The following is a 23,165-nucleotide window of genomic DNA, read 5'->3' on the forward strand; positions in this document are numbered from 1 at the left end:
GTTGTTTATATTGGATGTAAATATATTTCAAACAATTATCCACATCCAAATTAAGTTAAGGGTATGTTTTATAAAAATTAAATTTTTGACGACCCTCCTTAATTTTCAATTGAAATCTTGACGGATGACACAATAAGTATGTATCATTTTGTGACAATATTAGAGTAAGGTAAAACTATAGAGAAAGTGAAGAAAATATTAGAGCAAAAGACATTTTTCCAACCCACTAATCAATTCCTTCAAAGAGGAAGATTCTCTATTTCTTGAAAGGCTAATTTTGCACTATTTTTTTCTTGCGGAATGCATTCACACTACATTTAAAATTTAGGAAAACTAAATCTATGATTTTTTTTTAAATTAATTTTATTGTTATTTTTTTATCATCCCATATATACCTTAAGTAAACCTTACTTTTAATTATTTCGATGAATAAAATATTTAGTAAAATCACTTTAATTATTCTTTCAATCTTCCCGTGTGATTCACTGCTTGGTGATTCTAAAGTCGCCTATTTAAACTTTAGCACATTATACAACTAAATTTATTCTTTCACTCGGTATTTATTATATATTAAATTCGTTAATCGTTAGAAATACAAAAGAGAAAAAGACAACTATAAAATATATTTATAACCAGAAAAGTTAGTGATTAATAAATTATCTTTGCTAGTTTTGTTATAAAGTTAGTGATTAATTCTGTTTTATTTTTAATTTTTGAACTATAAAAATATAGATAAGTTTAAAATAAATATCTTTTTACAATAGTTTTTAAGTAAAATTTGTACTTTTAAAATAAAATATATATAAAAACATGTTTTTTATGTTCCCTCTACTTTTGTATTTTTATATCATGGTAATTAAATGTTGCCTGGTTAACATAACACTAAATCATAAAAAAAAAAATTAATTGTGGAATGGCATGGTAGTTGGATCTATTTTTTTTTATGTGTGATTAAATTAATTATTTCGATAAATGAAAAATGTATTCGGGGACAAATAAAAAAATAATTTTATTGCTAGAGAGGCATGGGAGCCTTTTAATATTTTGCAAAGGCATTGGAACACGATGCCAAGGAAATGTAAGATATTCTCATCATTTCGAAGAAAATTCTATATCATGGAAATCAATGCAGATGGCAGTATATAGTCTCAGGGACCATCTCACATGGCAAATTCTTATCCATTTTACTTGTTGATTGTGTTATAAAATATAGACTTTTTAAAAAGAAAAAGAAAAAGACTTATTGTCATGACAATAACAATAAGTATTTTAGAAATAATATCATTTGTGATTTATTTTATCAATGATATTGTTTGATTTTTTCATTACCGTCAAGATTAAGGCATGATTTTCCACATGTTATTTCTATAAAGAAAGTAGTAAGTCTTCTTTATCCATCATCGTAATGAAAGTAGCGTTAACCTTTGATTCAAATTCTTAATACCTTTGGTTTCTTAAGAAAAATGTCATATATAAAACATTCATTCGCATCTAAATTGAAACATTCACAAATTGATATAATAGTTATTAATATTTATTTTAATATTTATAAAATAAAATATTTTAATAATTAATTAATATTGTTAAGCCATATATATTTTTATGGTTTTTTTTAATTTCATCTTTAATATTGAGTTTTCTTATCCCGATCTCATGATCCGGGGCGAAGACCTGGTGGGTTTAACTTGAGTTTTTTTTTAAGACATATATTATGTTATTACTTCCTCCCCTGTCTTGTATATACTGTCCTCTGTTTTTCTTTTATGCTAGCTATAGCCTCTAATTTTAACTTTAGCACCTTTCTATAATAATACTCGATTATTATAAAAAAAAAAATAAAAAAAAGTAGAAGCAGAAATAACTCGACAATTTCTCTAATGTGCAAAGGAGTGTTTGACGTGCTAAGGATATAGAGCCTTCCTTCTCTCCTTCTGATCAATCGTCTTGGAGGGCCTATGTTCTTGCCTTGATCAAGACTCCTATCTTATTTTAGTTATTCAACAAATATGAAGAAATTTTCTAAAATCATTTCTTGACATAACATCTCACCCACCCCTCAGCCCTTTGTCAAGTCCACCGTCTTGGAGAGCCTATGTTCTTGCCTTGATCAAGACTCCTATCTCAGTTATTCAACAAATATGAAGAAATTTTCCAAAATTATTTCTTGACGTAACCCCTCAGCTCTTTCTCAAGTCCTCCGCCACTCTCGGTAAATTATTCTATAACATCAGTCTGAGGAATCGAACAAAGAGGGCGATGATTGGGCATCAGTCTTGAAACCACAATGATCCGATGGACGAGAGCCGCTAGTGGAGAAGGATTCATGCATCTCTGTTTTTGTGTATTTCTCATGCTCTTTTTCACTGTACAACAGAACTTTTGCCTTTTCAGTTTTTCCTCTTAGACGCTCTTCAATCAATGGAAAGAGGAAACACCACAGAAAGGTGTAAACTGACAAGAAATTCAATGCTCACACTTTGAATTTTAATTTGCATGTATGAGGTCATTGACAGCTATCCATTAAAATTACAGAGTAAAATCTCATTTATCAAGATGGTCTTAATCGGGGATCAAAAATTTGATGGACAGATTGTTAAATAGGAATTCTCTGTATCTAGAGAAGATACAGAGATGAGTTGAAACTTGTTAATTCATCTTAAAAAGATACGTAGCCCCGCGTTATGGCAAAGATAGATATTTTCGAGAAGGTGGTGCTCAAGGGTTTTAAGGGAGTTTTCTCAGGAAAACAAAAGTCCATAAACAACTTTTTTTAAGGAGCTCAAATTCTCAATTAATTAATTAATTATAGATTAGGTTAACTTTCACACAGTTTAAGTTTTTTTTTTCTAATAAAAAAATATTAACAATACCTACATAATTTTTTTTTATATTAAAAAAATATATAATCTAACTTGTAGCGTAGCACATGTTAAAAATATATTATTTTCACTATTACAGACAAGAAGTAATTTTGTTAAATCTTTTTAAATACACTAGATGGAGGTGCATCTTTAAAGTTGTTAAAATAAGAATTTACTTTAGATTAATATAATAAATTTAGAGTAGAATTTACTTTAGATTAATATACAATCTATTCTAACCAATTGATACAATAGAATATAATAAATTTAGAGTAGAAGTTCTAACTATGGTGACTGTAAATTAGTGGCATGAGTTGTTCCTCCAATATGCTACTTCTCTTCAACCAAGAATATTCATTAACTTTGTTGCCCGTCCCCGCGTGGCGTCAATGGTGATTTTTGCTTGTTTGTTCGATTGTTGGAGTCATCACCTAGTATTTGATTCAGGTTTTGTAGGAAATCCGAATGTATTCACGAGTAAAAGACTGGTTGTGGCTAGGAAATGTATTAGCACTCTTAACACACCTTACCTAAGATAAGCTACTTTGCAATTTGATGTGATTTAAAAGAAAACTCCTACTATGTCTATCAGGACTAGCTCTTTCAACTTATCTCAAGGTGTATGCACCATAAAAATATCCTTTAATAATGAAAACTTATTACTTGATCAAAACTTTATAAACAACTTTTTTCTTTATTAAAAGCTATATCGATAAAAAGATGGTGAATTATATATTGGTGGATAATGGTTCAACTATTAATATACTACCTCTTAATATTATAAAAGAGCTTGAGATTCATATTTATGTTTATATATAAAAAAAAATGTCATTTTCACACAAACATAAATTTGCTTACATGCGATATTTGTGAATGTATGGTATATAATTTTTGTAAGAAAGTTTTATAAACTGATTTATGAACAAAACTGAAGATGCGTCTTTAATGTCTCTATTCTGCTCTTGTAATTAAATCATTAAGTTTCATTTTTAATGACCAGGCAAAGTATAGACAAGTTAGTAGCAGCGAGCAAGAACCCTGAACTCACAAACCACACCAATATCAGCAATGTGAGGAATCATTAGCAAAAGGTAAAAACAAATAATGACATAAGCAAGTGTCGGTCAAGTAATATACATACATCTATTTTTACTTCTTCCAGAGATACAGTGTATAGGAGTTTATTTGGCCACCCTTCTGGCTAAAAATTATAGCTACGAGCTTCATGGTTAATTTTCTTGAACCGGAGAACCCTTCGTTTTTGGCCATGTTCCAAGATATATAAGTGAATTAGTTGTAAAACAGGGGAGTCTCTTTGAAAACATTACAAGAGCATTTACTTAAATGATTCATCAAACAGTATGCATAAGGAAATCACCAGGAAATTACTGGATGGTTGTGTTTAAAAATCAAAATGGTACACAGCAAGTCAAGCATCCGCGTTCACAACCTTAAATGATTTTCACACCCTGCTTTTCTTTCCATTCACGCAAACAGATAGTGCATAAAAGCACTACGACCATAATTGACTCCCAGTCAATACGGTCAACGCAAATTGTTTAGTGAAGTATTAAATTGTTTGGTGAGGTTACATGCCAACAAAACTAATTTGAATATAGCTAACTCCAAAATTACAAACATATTTAAAAGTATTGGGATTAGTTAAAACAACAAGTTATCATTGTCCCTGGGAATTAATATACAGCTCAGCATTTTGAAGGTACCAGCTGCTTGTGGGCAGAGGTACATTTATTTCTGTTAACTTTCTAATATTAGATCTTGCATAATTTATTAAATTTATTTTAATATATTAAATAATGTAAGGCACAAAACAGATCATAATAAAAGACAATAAAAACAAGTGATATATTTGTTGCACATGGCAAGTTATAAAATGTTTGATATACACTTCAGACATCACCAAGGTTGATCATTGTCTTGTACACAGTTTTTCTTTTTATAGGACTATTTTAATCATGTGCTCATGATCATGAGATTAGTGTATTTATATAATTTTGACCCGTTTCCTTTTTCAATGTTTTTTTTTTCTAGTTTCTTCATTCGATATTGGATATGATTTTTTGTTACCTTTTATCAGAGCATATGGTTGTTTGATAAAAAAAAAAAAAAACTCTACACTTATCTCTTAATATTTTTAATTTTTATTTTGAGTCAACGTTTATGGTTTTTTCGCTTATTAACACATATAATTTTCAATTTATTTGACTATATTTATAAAGTTTTTGATTTTCACTTAAAAGTTTTTTAAATAAAATGAATGGGTACTCAAAAATTCATATACCTTATCTTCTAAGCAAGAAGAGTCAAGAAAAGCAATAGGTGATGTTCTTTTCTCCGACTGTAAATGGATGAAGAGATTAATACAAAAAACATGGATAAAAATGATGTGGACCCACACCACTTTGATTATTTTTCTATTGAAGTACTTGATAATCTAGTGTATGTCCATAAATTTGTTTACATTGGTTTCTCTAATAAAAGTATATAAAAAAATATTCAATAAAATTATATTTTTATTAATAGATTTAAACTAAAAAAAACCGTATATTTTCAAGCAACCAAGAGGCAGCCATCCTTCCAAGAAAATCATTGTTACTAATAGAAATACTATAAACAAGATGGCTGGAATAGAACCGAAAAATTCCAGTTTTTTAAATTCATGGAACAAGATAAGATTATGAAGAAGTAATATTTTTTTAATTTATTCAATTTTTTAAATTAAAATAAAATATACCTGCCATTATAGACATCACATAATTAAATTAAAAACCATAACTTTTAGAGCCCCAAGCGTACGACCCCATCTCGTGGAAAAAATGCATGATGTCAATAGTCTCATGGACCAATGTGCAGATGGCAATGAACTCATAAATGCATGATGGTGATTGTCTGTCGAACCTATTTTGAGGAAAAAAAATGCAATGATAGGAGGATTGCCACCATTTATAGTGATATTTTCACCGTTAGAGATATACAGTAATTTAGAGAGTTTTATCAAGGAACGAAGATATTTTCGGAGAATAACATTTATAGCGACACTTTTATGCAATTCATTTTTTTCTTTTTTTAGATGAACGTGACTTTCTTAAGCTAGTTGTAGTATATAGATTTTTTTTAAAATAAAAAATAGAAATATAATTCGCATCCGAGTAAATACCTCCACAAATATAATTTCATTGAAAGTTGCGTCATGTATTAATCTAAAGTCCGTTGTCCATTAATAAATCGGTTGTTGCATTCTAACACTTGATATTTATTTTTTATGCTTAAGCATTTTTTTTTTTTGCAAACTAATTAAATTGAAATTAAAGCATATTAATTATCCATTCCCAAGCTTACAGGGTAATGGTCTCATGGACCCATCTCATAGAAAAAATGCTTGATAGCAATGGTCTCATGGACCATTCCGCTGGCATACATCATGGAAAAATAGATTGATAAATACCTTAGAAAGAAAAAAAAAGACTTATTGTCATGACAATGACATGAAGTATTTTGGAAATAATATCATTTGTGGTTCATTTTATAAACAATACTATTTGATTTTGCCATCACCATCAAAATTAATGCATGATTTTCCACACTTATTTTCATAAAGAACCACAATTTTAATGATGTAGTTTTCATTTTTTCTAAAAACAAAATATTAAAATGATACAATTTTAGATTAACTCTAGTTAACATAAGATAACTTGTCCGAACTATGACCCAAATCTTGATCCGAGTATTAGGGCAATTTTTGACCTTAACCCTCATCTAGTTTAATAACTTTGGTTTTAATGAAAGAGACATTCTTAAGAAAAATGTCATATATGACACATTTATTCACATCCAAATTAAAACATTCACAAATTGATATAATAGTTATTAATATTTATTTTTAATATATATAAAATGAAAGATTTTAATAATTGATTAATATTGTTAAACCATGTGTTTTTTATGGTTTTTTTTCTTTAATTTAATCTCTTAACATTGAATTTGTTGATCCTGAATTCATGATCCAGGTCATAGACTTGATGCGTTAACTTGATTTATATATATTATGTTATTACTTCCTCCCCTCTTGTATTATTATAAAAAAAGAAAAAGAAAAAAAAGAAGCAGAAGCAGAAATAACTCGACAATTTTCTCTAATATGCAAAGGAGTGTTTGACGTGCTAAGGATATAGAGCCTTCCTTCTCTCCTTCTGGTCAATTGTCTTGGAGAGCCTATGTTCTTGCCTTGATCAAGACTCCTATCTTATCTTAGTTATTCAACAAATATGAAGAAATTTCCCAAAATCATTTCTTGACACAACATCTCACCCACCCCTCAGCCCTTTCTCAAGTCCTCCGTCCCCTTATGCCCGATGGTTGGAGTGAAGAACGATGGACGAGAGTGAAGAACGACTCATGCATCTCTGCTTCTGTGTATTTCTCATGCTCTTTTTCACTGTACAACAGAACTTTTGCCTTTTCAGTTTTTCCTCTTAGACGCTCTTCAATCAATGGAAAGAGGAAACACCACAGAAAGGTGTAAACTGACAAGAAATTCAATGCCCACACTTTGAATTTTAATTTGCATGTTTCAGGTCATTGACAGCTATACATACATACATACATACATACATATATATATATATATATATATATCTACATATATATATATATATATATATATATATATTATATATATATATATATATATTATGTATTTGAAGTTTTTGTATATAGTACTGTAGCCACACAATCCATAGGGATAAGATTTATAATTATTCCAAGTTTATTATTATTGATAATTTATGCATTTAATTATATATAAGATAGTGATGACACCATGCAAATACTTTTAAATGATTCTAAATTATGATGAGAGAACTATAATTATTAAAGTCAAAAAGATCATATGCGGAATTACATGGAGTACTGCAATAATCTTATTTTATATATATATATAAATTGGATAATTAGTAACCCTAAATAATATTCAAATCCTAAAATATTCCAAAAAGAAATAAAATAATATTAAAATCTCAAAACATGAAACCCTAAATTATGAGGAGAGAAGTACAATTATAAAGTAAAAAAGATTTTACACGGAATCACACACGAATATCGATAACAATGCTGAAGTACTACAACAATTTTTTTATTATATTTTATTTATATAAATTGGAAAATATAATTTAATGTAAATAGACCAAGTGCTAAACAATAAATTAAAATAATATTCAAATCCTAGAATATTCCAAAAAGAAATAAAATAATATTCAAATCTCAAAATATGAAACCTTAAATTATGATGAGAGAAGTACAATTATAAAGTAAAACAAATTTTATGCAGAATCACACACGAATGTCGATAACAATGATGAAGTACTACAATAATTTTTCTTATTTTATTTTATTTATATAAATTGGATAATTAGTAACCAAAATATAATTAAATATAAATAGACTAAGTGCTAAACAATAGAATAAAATAATATTCAAATCTAAGAATATTCCAAAAAGAAATAAAATAATATTCAAATCTTAAAACATGAAACCCTAAATTATTACTAGAGAAGTATAATTATAAAGTCATGAAAACAATCTTACGAATGTCTACAATATTTTTATTTATTAATTAATTTATTTTATAAATTGAATAATTAGTAACCAAAATATAATTAAATACAAATAGACTAAAGGCGGAACTGAACAATAAAATAAAGGCCGAACTGCACTTTTAGGTTAATTCCGTTGGATCATGTTGAATTGTCAACAATGGTGCGAGGTACTCTAGGATACTTAGACCTGAGTACTTGCACACAAGCCAACTGACGGACAAAAGTGATGTTTACAGTTTTGGAGTGGTTCTACAGTTTTGGAGTGGTTCTTGTGGAACTACTAACTGGGATGAAGGCAATTTCCTTCGATAAGCCTGAGGGCCTTTAAGTGCTGAACAATAAAATAAAATAATATTCAAATCCAAGAATATTCCAAAAAAAAAATATAATATTCAAATCTCCAAACATGAAACCTGCACTAGATATGCAGATAAAGTCAAGGAAATTAAATGGCCAAAGTGTAGTATAAATAGGACCTCTATGGTTGCCCAAAGGCACATAACAAACAACAATATTCTACGTGGTAGTAATTCATAGAATTATCTAAGATGATGATGAAAAGAATTGGGGCTTGGATGTTGCTAGCATTATTGACTCTGGTTGGCGAATGGTCTGGTCGTTGTTATGGATGTTTGGAGGAAGAGAGGATTGGTCTCTTGGAGATCCAATCTTTGATCCACCCATATGGCTTTTACTTGAGAGATTGGGTGGACGACAATAGTAATTGTTGTGAGTGGTATGGGATCGAGTGTGATAACACTACAAGGCGAGTGATCCAACTCTCTCTTCCTTATGCAAGGGATTTCCGCTTGGGCGATTGGGTTCTCAACGCATCTTTGTTTCTGCCTCTTAAAGAATTGCAAAGTCTTGATTTGGTATATACTGGATTGGTTGGTTGCATGGAGAATGAAGGTTAGTTCAATGTTTCTGCACTTAATTATAATCATAAAATAAATGAAGGTTGGTTGGTGTTTAATGTCAATTATCTTGCTTTGATGATTCTCTTTCCAGGCTTCGAAGTCCTATCATCAAAACTGAGGGAACTTGACCTAAGTGCTAACCGATTTAATAATGATAAAAGCATTTTGTCATGTTTCAATGGTAACCTTTCCACTCTCAAGTCTTTGGATCTATCATTTACTGAGTTGACAGCTGGATCAGAAGGTAGCTTCAATGGTAACCTTTTAGTTATTTATTTAGCTTTGAAACCTTTTCTTTTCTCCTCCTCATATCATTTTTTTCTATGCGTTTAATTATTTCCTTTCAATATCCTCTTGAGGAACATCATGCAGGTCTCAAAGTCTTGTCATCAAGGTTGAAAAAGCTGGAGAACCTTCATCTAAATGGGAATCAATACAACGATAGCATTTTTCCATCTCTAACTGGATTTTCATCCCTCAAGTCTTTGGATCTTTCACGCAATAAGTTGACAGGATCAGGTATAACACACAGTTTCTACCTAGATGCTTCACATGACATTCTCTTAATTATATTGTTTCCTTATCAACAAAAATGAGGACTTTATATCTATTTAATAAAAACTATCAAAAAAACTCTCTAATACAAATCACTAGACAGCCAACAAGAGACTGCCAATTTCTTTATTAGAAAAACTCTCGAACTGTTTTATCAATGAAGACCACAACATAAAACCCACATATTTCATATTTAATTCTTGTTTGTAGCCATTTATTATTTCCTCTCTTTTTAATTATAGTTTTATATTATTTTGGACCTTTTTTAAATCAAAATATTATTCTGTAGTGGAGGATATATTGCCTTATGGTCGTGGTGAATGGTGAAATATTTGGACTTTGAGAAATAAAACGTGAAAAAGTTTATAATTCTTTAATGCCATGGATAAAATTGGGAAACTTGCTAGAAAACAGAGGCAGTTAGGAACAAATTATAATTACTAAATTAGTGACAACTAAGCATCTTACTAACTAAATAGATAGAGGAATTAAGTTACGATTATTATTCTTGTTTTAATTACCGATGAGGTCTTAATTATAAGTTTCTTTATCATAACTTAGCTTCCATCTTTTTATGTATAATTTGAGAATCATTTATCAATTGAACAATATCATCTCATCAATTCTAATTATCTTTAGTTTCTATATATTATGCATATCGTGAGCTTATAATTATGACTTACTCTTAGAAACAACTCTCTTGCAGGTTTTGAGATCATATCATCACATTTGGGGAAACTCGAGAACCTGGACCTGAGCTATAATATATTCATCGACAACATTTTATCACATCTACATGGACTTTCTTCTCTCAAGTCTTTAAATTTATCAGGCAATATGCTGCTAGGATCAACGACTGTCAATGGTAAAGTTGTGAAATCTCTAGATTTTTCAGGCATTTTGTTGTTTATATCCAAAAATCATCTCACTACAAAAGTATCAGTTCTTTATCATAGGTTTAAGAACTCGATCAAGATAACACTTAATTTCACTAATTACTTGATTGCCTATTTTCAATTCTACACATCATAGGTTTAAGGATGCTGGAATTCCTGCAGTCATTGCCAATATCCCTGAAGACCCTTTCTCTCAAGGATACTAATTTAAGTCAAGGTTAATCATAGTTTAGTTTCTTAAAATCATAATTAATAATATTGAATGGAATGGCCATTATGTACCACCACTATTTTCATCATATCTTTTTTCTTCTTCTTCTTTTCACAGGGACTTTCTTCAATTCTAGCACCCTTAAAGAATTGCATCTGGATAATACTTCTCTCCCAATAAACTTTCTCCAGAACATTGGAGCATTGCCTGCTCTTAAAGTTTTGTCTGTTGCTAAATGTGACCTCCATGGCACCCTACCCACTCAAGGTAAATAAACAACTCTACATCCGCCTATAATTACATCATCAATAAAAGATTCTTTCAACATTGTTTTGACTGTTTCGAGATAAATTATACAGGTTGGTGTGAATTGAAGAATCTAAGGCAGTTAGATCTTGCTAAAAATAATTTTGGAGGTTCACTCCCATATTGTTTGGGGAACTTGTCATCTCTACAACTATTAGATGTTTCTAAGAACCAGTTTACTGGAAATATTGCCTCTGGTCCTCTTACCAACCTCGTATCCCTTGAATTTCTCTCACTATCAAATAACCTATTTGAAGTTCCCACTTCAATGAAACCTTTTATGAACCACTCAAGCCTCAAGTTCTTCTCCAGTGAGAACAACAGACTAGTAACGGAACTTGCTGCCTTTGATAATTTGATTCCAAAGTTCCAACTAGCCTTTTTCTGCTTATCACGTAGTCCAACATCGGAAGAACTCAATGTAGATATTCCCAACTTTCTCTATTACCAATACGACTTAAGAGCCCTTGATCTCTCCCACAACAACATCATCGGACTGTTTCCATCGTGGTTGCTTAAGAACAATACACGATTGGAGCAACTATATCTAAGTGACAACTACTTTGTTAGTACTTTACAGTTGCAAGATCACCCATATTCATATTCGAATATGACCGAACTAGATATTTCTAACAACAACATGAACGGTCAAATTCTAAAAGCTATTTGTTTGATCTTTCCAAATCTCAGGATCCTAAGGATGGCTAAGAATGGATTCACAGGTTCTATTCCTTCTTGTTTAGGAAATATTAGCTCTCTTTTATATTTAGATTTATCCAACAATCAATTGTCTGCAGTAAAAATAGAACAACTAACAACAATAGTGGTTCTTGAGCTGTCAAACAACAATTTGGGTGGGCAATTACCGACCTCGGTGTTCAATTCTTCTAGCCTGACTTTTCTCTACCTAAGCCGTAACAACTTTTGGGGTCAGTTATCAGATTTTCCATTACATGGGTGGAAAGTGTGGACTGTATTGGATTTGAGTAACAATCAATTTTCAGGCATGCTTCCAAGGAGCTTCGTTAATTTTACGCATCTTGGAGTAATTGATTTGTCCAAAAACCATTTTAAGGGTTCGATCCCAAGAGACTTTTGTAAGTTTGACCAGCTTGAATATTTGGACCTTTCTGGGAACAACTTGTCTGGAGATATGCCATCTTGTTTCAATCCACCACAAATAACCCATATTCATCTATCCAAAAATAGATTGAGCGGTCCATTAAAATATGGATTTTTTAACAGTTCTTCCCTGGTTACGATAGATCTTCGAGATAACAACTTTACCAGCTCCATTCCAAACTGGATTGGCAATCTTTCATCATTGAGTGTTCTTCTTCTGAGGGATAATCACTTTGATGGTGAGCTCCCTGTTCAGTTATGCTTGTTAGAACAATTAAGCATTTTAGATGTTTCACAAAACCAGCTCTCTGGTCCACTACCCTCATGTTTGGGCAATCTTACTTTCAAGGAAAGTTCCCAGAAAGCAAAAGTGAAACCCAGCTTTTATTTTGGATCAATGCCAATAACCAAAGCTTATTATGAAACAATGGGTCCATCGCTAATGGATAGTATGTACAGCTTAATCAAGTTTATAACCCTTAACTTTACAGAAGAAGTGACAGAATTTACAACTAAAAATATGTATTATAGGTACAAGGGGAAAGTTCTCAGCTACATGTCTGGTCTTGATCTCTCTAATAACAGCTTCATAGGAGCAATCCCACCAGAATTTGGAAACTTAAGTAAGATACTGTCATTAAACTTATCACACAACAATCTCACTGGATCTATCCCTGCAACATTCTCAAACCTAAAGCATATTGAGAGTTTGGATCTTTCTTACAATAACTTGCATGGTGCCATCCCTCCACAACTTACTGAAGTTACCACACTGGAAGTTTTTAGTGTGGCGCACAATAACTTATCAGGTAGGACACCCGAGAGAAAATATCAGTTTGGGACCTTCGATGAAAATTGTTACGAAGGAAATCCTTTCTTGTGTGGACCTCCATTGCAAAAAAATTGTAGTGAGGAAGCAGTGCCGTCCCAGCCAGTGCCTAATGATGAACAAGGAGATGATGGTTTTATAGACATGGAGTTTTTCTACATCAGTTTCGGTGTATGTTATACAGTTGTGGTGATGACAATTGCAGCAGTTCTCTACATCAATCCATATTGGCGACGCAGGTGGTTGTACTTCATCGAAGACTGCATAGATACTTGCTATTATTTTGTAGTGGCTAGTTTTCAAAAGTTCTCCAACTTCAGAAGGTGAATTTGTTACTGGGGAGATGGTCGTCACTAGTTTGTGATGATTGTTTGTCTAGCTATTGGTAATTTATAGTGTACTGTCTCTAAGCTCAGCCTTTCTATTTGATTAGTTATTTGGGCTAAATATATAAGCTGGACTTCTCATTCCTGAATCATTAGGAAGGAAACTGATTTGGATTGGTCATTGACTCGGGTGTGATTACTCTTTCAACTCTTAAGACTTGTCTGAAAATAAATTGCCAAAACCACGACTAAAGTATAAACAAACTATTTTATGCCTTTGTTTCAAGGGCGAGAAGATCCACCTTCTTCAACAGCCTTCCTGGCCGTTTCTTTGCTCTGCTACTCATTTCCTCTGCTTCTTCACCCATCATAATTTGAGTGATTGCCTTCTCTACAGCTTCACTTTTAACATGATCTCCATGCACTCTAAGCCATTCCTTAACTCCAGTTTTTAAAACATCAGTCACCAACTTTTCATTATAGAATTGCTCAGCAAATATTGGTCTCCTAAGCACAAAAAAAAAAAAAGTGTCCTTATCAACAAGCACTCTTATTCCCGTTTTAATACTCTTCTAAGCACAAAAAAAAAATTGTCCTTATCAAACATGCAGCTATGACTTGAGACATTCAGAATTTCAACATCATTTTCTATAAAATTCAACAATACTAGATATGGTCATGATTCAATGGAATAAGTCCCACTTATTTTCTTGAGACTTTTTTCCATTGAAATCTTGCAAGACTAATCCATGTGCATCTATTCAATGGATATATACCATCTTGTTTTAGTTCACCATCTCTAATCCATGTGCATCTATTCAATGGATATATACCATCTTGTTTTAGTTCACCATCTCTAATCCATGTGCATCTATCCAAAAATAGATTGAGCGGTCCATTAACATATGGATTTTATAACAGCTCTTTCCTGGTTATGATGGATCTTTAAGATAATAGCTTCACTGGCTCCATTCCAAATTGGTTTGGCAATCTTTCATCATTGAGTGTTCTTCTTCTTAGGGCTAATCACTTTGATGGTGAGCTCCCTGTTTAGTTATGCTTGTTAGAACAATTAAGCATTTTGGATGTTTAACAAAACCAGCTCTCTGGTCCGCTACCCTCCTGTTTGGGCAATCTTACTTTCAAGGAAAGTTCCCAGAAAGCGTTGGCGTATCACAGAGCTTATTTTCCACTAGGGTCCATAGAAAAAGCTTATTATGAAACAATGGGTCCACCACTAGTGGATAGTATTTACAGCTTGGAAGAGGGTTTTCTGCTTGACTTCACAGAAGAAGTGATAGAATTTACAACTAAAAATATGTATTATGGTTACAAGAGGAAGACTCTCAGCTACATGTCTGATATTGATCTCTCCATTAACAACTTTGTAGGAGCAATCCCACTAGAATTTGGAAACTTAAGTGAGATAGTGTCATTAAACTTATCACACAACAATCTCACTAGATCTATCCCTGCAACATTATCAAACCTAAAGCCGATTGAGAGTTTGGATCTTTCGTACAACAACTTGAATGGTATCATCCCTCCACAACTTAATGAAATTACCACACTTGAAGTTTTTAGTGTGGCGTACAATAACTTGACAGGTAAAACACCTGAGAGAAAATATCAGTTCGGGATCTTCGATGATTGAAATTGTTACGAAGCAAATCCTCTCTTGTGTGGACCTCCATTGCGAAACAATTGTAGTGAGGAAGCAGTGCCGTCACAGCCAGTGCCTAATGATGAACAAGGAGATGATGGTTTCATAGACATTGACTTTTTCTACATCAATTTCGGTGTATGTTACACAATTGTGGTGATGACAATTGCAACAATTCTCTACATCAATCCATATTGGGGATGCAGGTGGTTGTACTTCATCGAAGACTGCATCGATACTTACTACTATTTTGTGGTGGCTAGTTTTCGCAACTTCTCCAACTTCAGAAGGTGAATTTGTTACTGGGGAGATGGTCGTTCCTACTTGCTATTGGGTGCTTAATTTGTACTGTACTGTCTTTAAGCTCAGCCTTTCTATTTGATTAGTTACTTGGGTTAAATATATAAAGCTGGACTTCTCATTCCTGAACCATTAGGAAGGGAACTGATTTGGATTGGTCATTGACTCGGCTGTGATTACTCTTTCAACTCTCAAGACTTCACCGAAAATAAATTGCATGTGTGACAAAACCACTACTAAGTAGAGACAAAATATTCTATGCATGTGTGACAACCCTTACATCTGCCTACATCTGCCTCTGTTTCAAGGGCGACTCCAACTCAGTTATTCAATCAAAGCATTGAAATCGGAGCAAGAAGATCCACCTTGATCTTCAACAGCCTTCCTGGTCGTTTCTCCTAGCTTCTTTGCTCTGCTACTCATTTCCTTTGCTTCTCTACAGCTTCACTTTTAACATGATCTCCGTGCACTCTAAGCCATTCCTTTAACTCCAGTTTCCTTTTCACCAACTTTTTAAAACAATCTTCCTTGTCTTCTTGACTCTTTTTGTTTCTTCTAACTACCTGCTGCAATCTCCTTAAGCTGAGAGGCAGTGAGGTTTGCCATGCTTCCAAAGCAAATATAAACAACCGAATTTGGTTTCTTTGAGTCGAGCCACTTCAAACACTCATGTTGAGCGATTGAGGCTTCTTTTCTCTTCGTACTTTATCTTCAATGTCTCTACTGCATAGTGAAACCGGGCCTACGTTAATTCACACCCTCTTTAATTGACCCAACAAGACTATATCCTAACCATACAGCTTCTTCTTCTACAGATTCATGGATCACTTTATGCAAAGCAGAGGAATGATTTTCTGGATAAAGAGTGTCTTGGGAACTTACAGTAGAATTTATTGGAACTCTTGTCTCAGGACAGTAGCATAGCTTCTTGAATCTCTGTTTCTAATCGAACAGGGGAGCCACGAGAATCTAGGAGTGTATATATCTTCTGTTAAATTCCATGACTATGTTAAATTCCTTATCGTTTGTTATTTGTGTACTTGTTGCATTGATTGTACAGGGAAATAAATTTTACGTTGCATGGTATTTTCCCTTGTTGTTGTGTTGATATGAAAAAAAATAGAAGATTGGGAAAAAAAAGAGTTGCATTAATATAAATATAATCCCAAGGATACAATTAAATTTTTAAAGGCTCAACGTGGATACTAAAACATAAAAGAGAAGATGGGGAGGGAAAAAATACTTTGTCGCCACTGAACCAACGCGAATATGGCAACACACGCCACACCATCAACTACACCTTCACATTACACGTTGAACTATCACACGTCTCCTTGATAACGTGGTGGCCTATCATGTGCTGACATGTGCTATGCACATGTCAATCTTTTTTATTGATTTATTAATATTTTAATACTTTAAATTACTAAATCGTTCTTAAAAGCATATAAATATTACAAAAAAAAAAAAAAGAAGCCATATTGCAAGGATGAAAATGTTATCCCAAGCCAACTTTAGATTTTTTTTATTCTAAGGTTAACTTTATCATTTTACAGTACACAAAACATGAAAAAGACTAAAAGACACCTTTTGTCAAGGTCAATATTTTTGAACTCTCAAGGGTATTGATGTCATTTTACTGTTTAAATAAAATAAAATAGACAAAAATAGACCCTAACCAAAAGATCAATTGTTTTTTTGCTTGCAAGGACGACGATGTAGTTTTAGTGTGCGAAAAAGGAGTAAACCTATTAAATTATCCCCAATCAATTTACAAATAACCTTTAGATCACTGGAAAAGATAACTTTACCTCGTTAGTAAGTCAATTGTTTTGTATAGAGAAGGGAAAAAGGTAAATATATTATACTAATCCACGATGTTTTATCTCATAGTCTATAATGAATCATTGATCTCTTTTAAGCGGTTTTTTGTATATAATTCTAGTTTTTTTTTAGTTTATGTTTAAAATCTTAGATCTTTAGCATGCATTTTCAAATCAAATCTTTATTCTATTGCACGCATATAATTGTTTTTAAAATATTTTTTTTTCACATTTGACAATGCTTTTGCATTAAAAAAATTAGGATTGCCGGTAATATGGGCTACATATCTAGTTAGGTACTATAATAGTGTTTCATTTTTATATGAATAGTGAAACACTTTATTTAAAAAAAATTTCTTTTTTATTTGGTTTTGTTTTGTTTTTTTTTACAAATTAGTCCTTATTTTTTATTTAATTTTTTTTTTTGGCCTCATTATTTAAGATAAAGCTTTCAATTTAATTAGAAATAAACTACTATACTAAAAAGTTATGCTTCTCTTTATATATATTTTTTGTTTTTTTACGTAGTCCTTGCAATTTTTTTTGCTTCTTGATTTAGTGTTTTTTTCATTTTATTTCCTTTCATATTCTTACAAATCGGTCTTTAGACAATTTCTTCCCTTTTTTATTTAACTTATTTTGGGTCTAATTGTCATGAGATACAGATTTTAATTTAATTAAAAAATTATTTATTATACTGGATATGGTAATGATTCAATGGAATAATCCCCACTTATTTTCTTGAGACCTTTTTCCATTGAAATCTTGCAAGACTATGGCATAATGAACTCCATCTAATGAACAGTAAATCAAAGAAATTACCTTCTGATAGATCTCCTCTTGCCAATCAGCGCCTTTTGCATGTCCAGTCTGTGCTGTAGAATCTAGGGATGCTACAAAAATTTCAATGCAGACAACAAAATGTTAGAATTCATGTATTTTTGTGTGTTTTCCATCTACAAGGGTATTTCTGTAATTTTAACACTTGCTGAAAATTATGAAATATTGCAAGTCTCAGTTTTATTTTCCATTTAGTATTTAATTATTCCCAAAGTATAGCGAGCTTCATTAGGTATTAGTATTTTCCTATATAGGAATACAAGTCCTTTTTGGATTAGGAACTTCATCTAAATGTTATGTAATCATATAAATGCAGAATCCGAGGGTGAACAGCTGGTGCAATGCACTGGAGGGTATGATGTGGTAACAAATGCGTGTGTGATTGCAATGGTTTCAATAGCAGTGGCATTACTAATGCCACAAGTGGCAGCAGTGGCACATAAAGCTACCTAAAAGAGTATTGCTGACTTGAACCATTATGAGAGGTGAACAGTTGGTGCACCGCACTGTAGGGCATCGTGTGGTTACAAATGCATGTGTGATTGCAATAGTTCCAATACCAGTGGCATTTCTAATGCCACAAGGGGAAGCAGTGGCACATAAAGCTACCAAAAAGAGCATTACCTGGCATTTGTCTCTGAGAATTGACAAACATAGTGGAGGGAATCCCTTGTCCCATTGAATTCCCCACTGAGTTCTGTGAAACACCAGGGATACTCTGCATGTTAGGATTCTGGACAACAGTGTTGGGGATAGTCTGGGTTACACCAGAGACAGGAGGCAGTGCCGCTTGTAAACCAGCATAACTTTGAACTCCATTAGATGCCATGCAATTCTGCATGTTCTGTGATACCAACTGCTGACGTGCTTGAGACTGATCAGTGGACAATAGGATAGGGAGAAACAGCCCTTGATTCTGAACTTCAGGGGACATACTATGGGATGCTGTTCAAGATAAAAGGCAAAAGGGAAAACCATGTCACAGAAAAAAAGAAGGCACTGAACAAGGAAGACAAATGAAACATCGGCAGTCCACACATAAAGTTATGAGCGAAAGAATTGGGATGGATTTGATTCAAAGCATAAAAGTGTCCTCTGACAATTTTCGGGGATGGGGGAAGAAGAGGCGGCTGAAAACAAAAATAATATGACAATTTTCAGGGTGGGGGAAAGAAAAGGAGGAGGCAGAAAACAAAAACAATCTGTAATATTCTTGCATAACATTCATCAATTACTCAACTTTTTGATTAAAGCATGCCATACACATAGCAATATGTTGCCATAAAATGCAAAAGAGTTTGATAACAATGTGACAAACAAAACAAAAGGTAAGATGTTTAGAAATTCAATGCTTGCCAGCATTATTATATATGAAAAAAGGATCAAATGCTTTCTCTCGAAAGAAAAGCAAGAAAGTGACGTCTTACCTCCTAAACAGGAAAATCTTTAAAATCTACCATCTCAATCATAAAATATAAAATACCATGCATCACAGTCCTTGTTGCTTAACAAGTTAAGGATGAAACACTTCACATGCATTATAGAATTAGCATTGTGGAGGTGATCATGAGATTTTTCCAGCAAGGCGATATACATAGCAATATGCAGCAATAAAATGTAAAAGAGTTTGATAACAATGTGAGAAGAAAAACAAAAGGTAAGATGTTTAGAAATTCAATGCTCGGCTGCATTATAACCTGCTGGATCCATGGGGGCAGTGGGCATGGTGTTTTGAGACCTGATCTCCATTGAAAGCATCTCCAGAGATATTTTACACAGATAATCATACTGAAATCAGATATTAATAACAAAACATTAGATCTCAGAGCAATCCATGTTACAAGAGGAGGAAAATGGATATATGCTCTATCATTTCATCTTTTGTGAGGATATACTTCTGTTTCCTCTCTTTTTATTTAATTATTTATGTATTGATTTGCTATTTTCTTTTTGCACACTTCCCTTGTACTTGAACTTGTTCACTCTAAATAAAACACTTGTCAAGAGAATTAACAAAAAGATGCGAACTCCCAATCAGCCTTGCATACAGAGTGAACGGTGAGGAAGTGTAAGCACACTACACACACATTTGTACATGCATAAATGCATGTGTATATTCATGTCAAGAGAATATCATAATTATTGAACCTCGCATTAGGCAAATACCTGATTGGTGGCGGTAGTATAAATCTTTTCCTCAAAACGTATGGCAAATTTCTTGAGTTCTTGTAATCCCTCCTGACCAGAAACAAAAGATGCCTCTTTATTGTCTCCATTCTGCACATGCAAATCATTACGTTTCATTTTTAATGACCAGGCAAGTATAGAGAAGTTAGCAACAGCGAGCAAATAATGAGATAAGCAAGAGTTGGTCAAGTATTATAAGACATCAAAATACATAGACATCCTTTCCCTGTATTATTCCAGAGGTACAGATTATAGGAGTTTACTTGGCCACCCTTCTGTCTAAAAATTCTAGCTACGAGCTTCATATATTAGTGACTTAGTTGCAAAGCAGGGGAGTCTGTGAAAACATTACAATAGCATTTACTCTGAGTAACTTCTATGCATGTGCTGTAATTGACAAAGAAAAGAAGAGAAATCCTTTCAATATATGAAAATGCAACGAGTTAACCTTATCTCACACTGCAATATATACTCTACAGTATTCATTGACCAATGCAAGTGCCAGCAGAAGCTGTCTATATGATTTTGGATGTAGAGAGGTCAACAAAACATTCAACTTTATGCTGAGAATCTAGGAAACCATGCACCATTGTGGCTAATTGATTTTTGTCTACTGCTTTTCAACTTTAAGAAGTGTTTTCTAGTGCTGCTTCACTGTTCATAACTGACAAAACTAAAACTGAAAGAATTATATATATATATATATATATATAAAACTAAGAGTGCTCATTAAAACACGGTGCACTGTGTGTGAGTCCTGTGGCTTCACCGTCTTTACCGCGCTCCCTCTCTGTTTTTCGCGTTTCTTCTCGCGCGGTGGGTGTTCCCGCGCTTTCTTTTAGTTAGGTGAATTCATAACTAAAATGTTTATTAAAATGACTAAAATAACTAATAGTTTATTAGTTTGGATGTTTTTAGTAATGCTGAAATTATAGAAAATTGATCATTAAGTTGATTTTTTAATATGCGTAGAAATCAGATCATTATAAATTTAATAAATTAACTAAAATATTTATTAAAATGACTAAAATAACTAAAATCTTTGTATTTCTTTTACGTACTAAGCAAGAATTGAACATCTTGCAGTGGGGCTGTCCAGATTTTTTAATATGGTTGAGTTCATGCTTAACCATGTAAAATCTCTTCGTTATAGAATATTAACATGATTAAGTATCAGGGAGTTTTTGTCTAGGTCGTTGTTAGACAAATGTTGCCATTTATAGGCTTTTTCAGTCCTCAAAATTTATAATATGGTCATAAATGGCATAAGATGTTTGTTCATCTTTTTTTATATTCTGAAAAGTAAATATATGCGTCTCAGTTGCCATTGCAATGTGATTTCACCATAGTTTTGAAATCCGACCAGGTCAAATAATCGGATCACAGGTCAAATGGGTTGACCCGGGTTAACCCAGGTCAACCCAAAAAAACTATATATAAAAAAAATGAATGTGAACTTCTAAATGGCTACAGTGAAATGGATATTGCTGTTCAATTACAATAAATCCTTCTAAAAGCAGAGCAGAAACGATGTATGCCACCGATGTTATTTCCCTTCAAATCCTTCTAAATCATTGTCTCGACTTGCTCTTACTTTTGCCCATCTTTTCTTGGGTGCCAAACACTAAAGGAATGCAGATCCCTTGAGACATATCTGCCCTGCGTGCTCCAGAGACTTCAGAACTTGCAGCCCTCATAGCTCTTATGCCTATCTTTTCTTCTTCATCTACATGGACTCTCCTCGGGAAATACAAAGCTCCATTCCCCGGTTGAATTCCAATTAGCCTGCCCAGCGGCACACTGTTGTCTTGGAAGAAGGATGCCGATGACTGTAAAAACAAATGCAACACAGGGCTCACTTCCCGTGGAAACAACTTACGATGAACCTCTGATGCAGCCGAGGTTCTTAGTGATTTACCTTGGAAGTCGATGTAAGAGTTTGATTGCTTTCTCAATTTTCACATGATCAGTGATTTGGTTCGAGTACTAGTTTGAAAGCAGGAAATATGCTATGACAAGACAATTGGGAACAACGAGAAGAGTAAGAGAAGCACCGGAAAAGCATCTACTTCTCAAAATTCTTTTCCCGGAGTCTATCTAGCTACTGGGATGGATAAAAAACGCAGAGTCGCATGCCACAGCACATGCACACACTTATATCAAGAACATCAGGAGGTGGAAAAGCAGAGTTTTACCTCAGTGTCAAGGTTGGAAGATATGAATGAAGAGAAACTAGATGAGCGTATGCGCAAGGAATACGGTTCTACCGGAGCTGCCTGTATGCTCTCCATCACTCGAAGTCTTGTGTTCATCAGGCCGAATCATTTTATCAAATAATAATCAAATAAACAAACAAAGAACACCCAAAAAGCCACAGCACAGCACAGCTTCATTAACCTCGATCATCTCATACACACCCAATACATTAACATCAAACCAAATCCACAAAACCCATTTGTATAAACACAAATTCAACTCAAAACACAAATAAAAATCCAATCATTTTATCTCTGTAACTAAACTTGCATAATTTAATAAGCCAAGAGAGAAAAAGAGAGTGAGTAAATTTATTTTGCATACCTCAAATTTGGCTTCTGATTTGAATTTTTTTAATGTTTTAGAAAACCCACCAGTTTTTTCAAGATAATTAGCTATAGAGTGAAGCAAAATTGTCTTCTGTTCAGGCTTTAAAGTTTGAGATTCGGTGTTGT

The 23,165-nt window shown here is 32.8% G+C and overlaps 2 protein-coding genes across 2 annotated transcripts in view; one reads left to right on the forward strand and one right to left on the reverse strand.

Moving 5' to 3' along the window:
• LOC118060457 (mediator of RNA polymerase II transcription subunit 15a) overlaps positions 1 to 20,610 on the reverse strand; it is a 54,814-nt gene extending 34,204 nt beyond the window's left edge. The window contains exons 1-5 of the mRNA XM_073405818.1: positions 20,434 to 20,610; positions 19,965 to 20,055; positions 18,892 to 19,212; positions 18,250 to 18,320; positions 13,944 to 14,078 (exon numbers count right to left, since the gene is read on the reverse strand). Coding sequence (XP_073261919.1) covers positions 13,944 to 14,078; positions 18,250 to 18,320; positions 18,892 to 19,212; positions 19,965 to 20,055; positions 20,434 to 20,571 — 756 coding nt within the window. The 5' untranslated portion in view covers positions 20,572 to 20,610. The remainder of the gene's footprint in view (positions 1 to 13,943; positions 14,079 to 18,249; positions 18,321 to 18,891; positions 19,213 to 19,964; positions 20,056 to 20,433) is intronic.
• LOC118060459 (cuscuta receptor 1) lies at positions 8,924 to 11,348 on the forward strand. The gene is made up of 6 exons (XM_073405815.1): positions 8,924 to 9,388; positions 9,488 to 9,652; positions 9,769 to 9,915; positions 10,658 to 10,816; positions 10,984 to 11,064; positions 11,176 to 11,348. Exons 1-6 carry the CDS (start codon positions 9,025 to 9,027, stop codon positions 11,331 to 11,333), a joined length of 1,074 nt encoding a protein of 357 aa, XP_073261916.1. The 5' UTR covers positions 8,924 to 9,024; the 3' UTR covers positions 11,334 to 11,348.
• Positions 20,611 to 23,165: the final 2,555 nt, after the last annotated feature.

This window comes from Populus alba, chromosome 17 (genome assembly GCF_005239225.2).
Source record: "Populus alba chromosome 17, ASM523922v2, whole genome shotgun sequence".
In the NCBI taxonomy this organism is placed as follows: Eukaryota; Viridiplantae; Streptophyta; class Magnoliopsida; order Malpighiales; family Salicaceae; genus Populus; species Populus alba.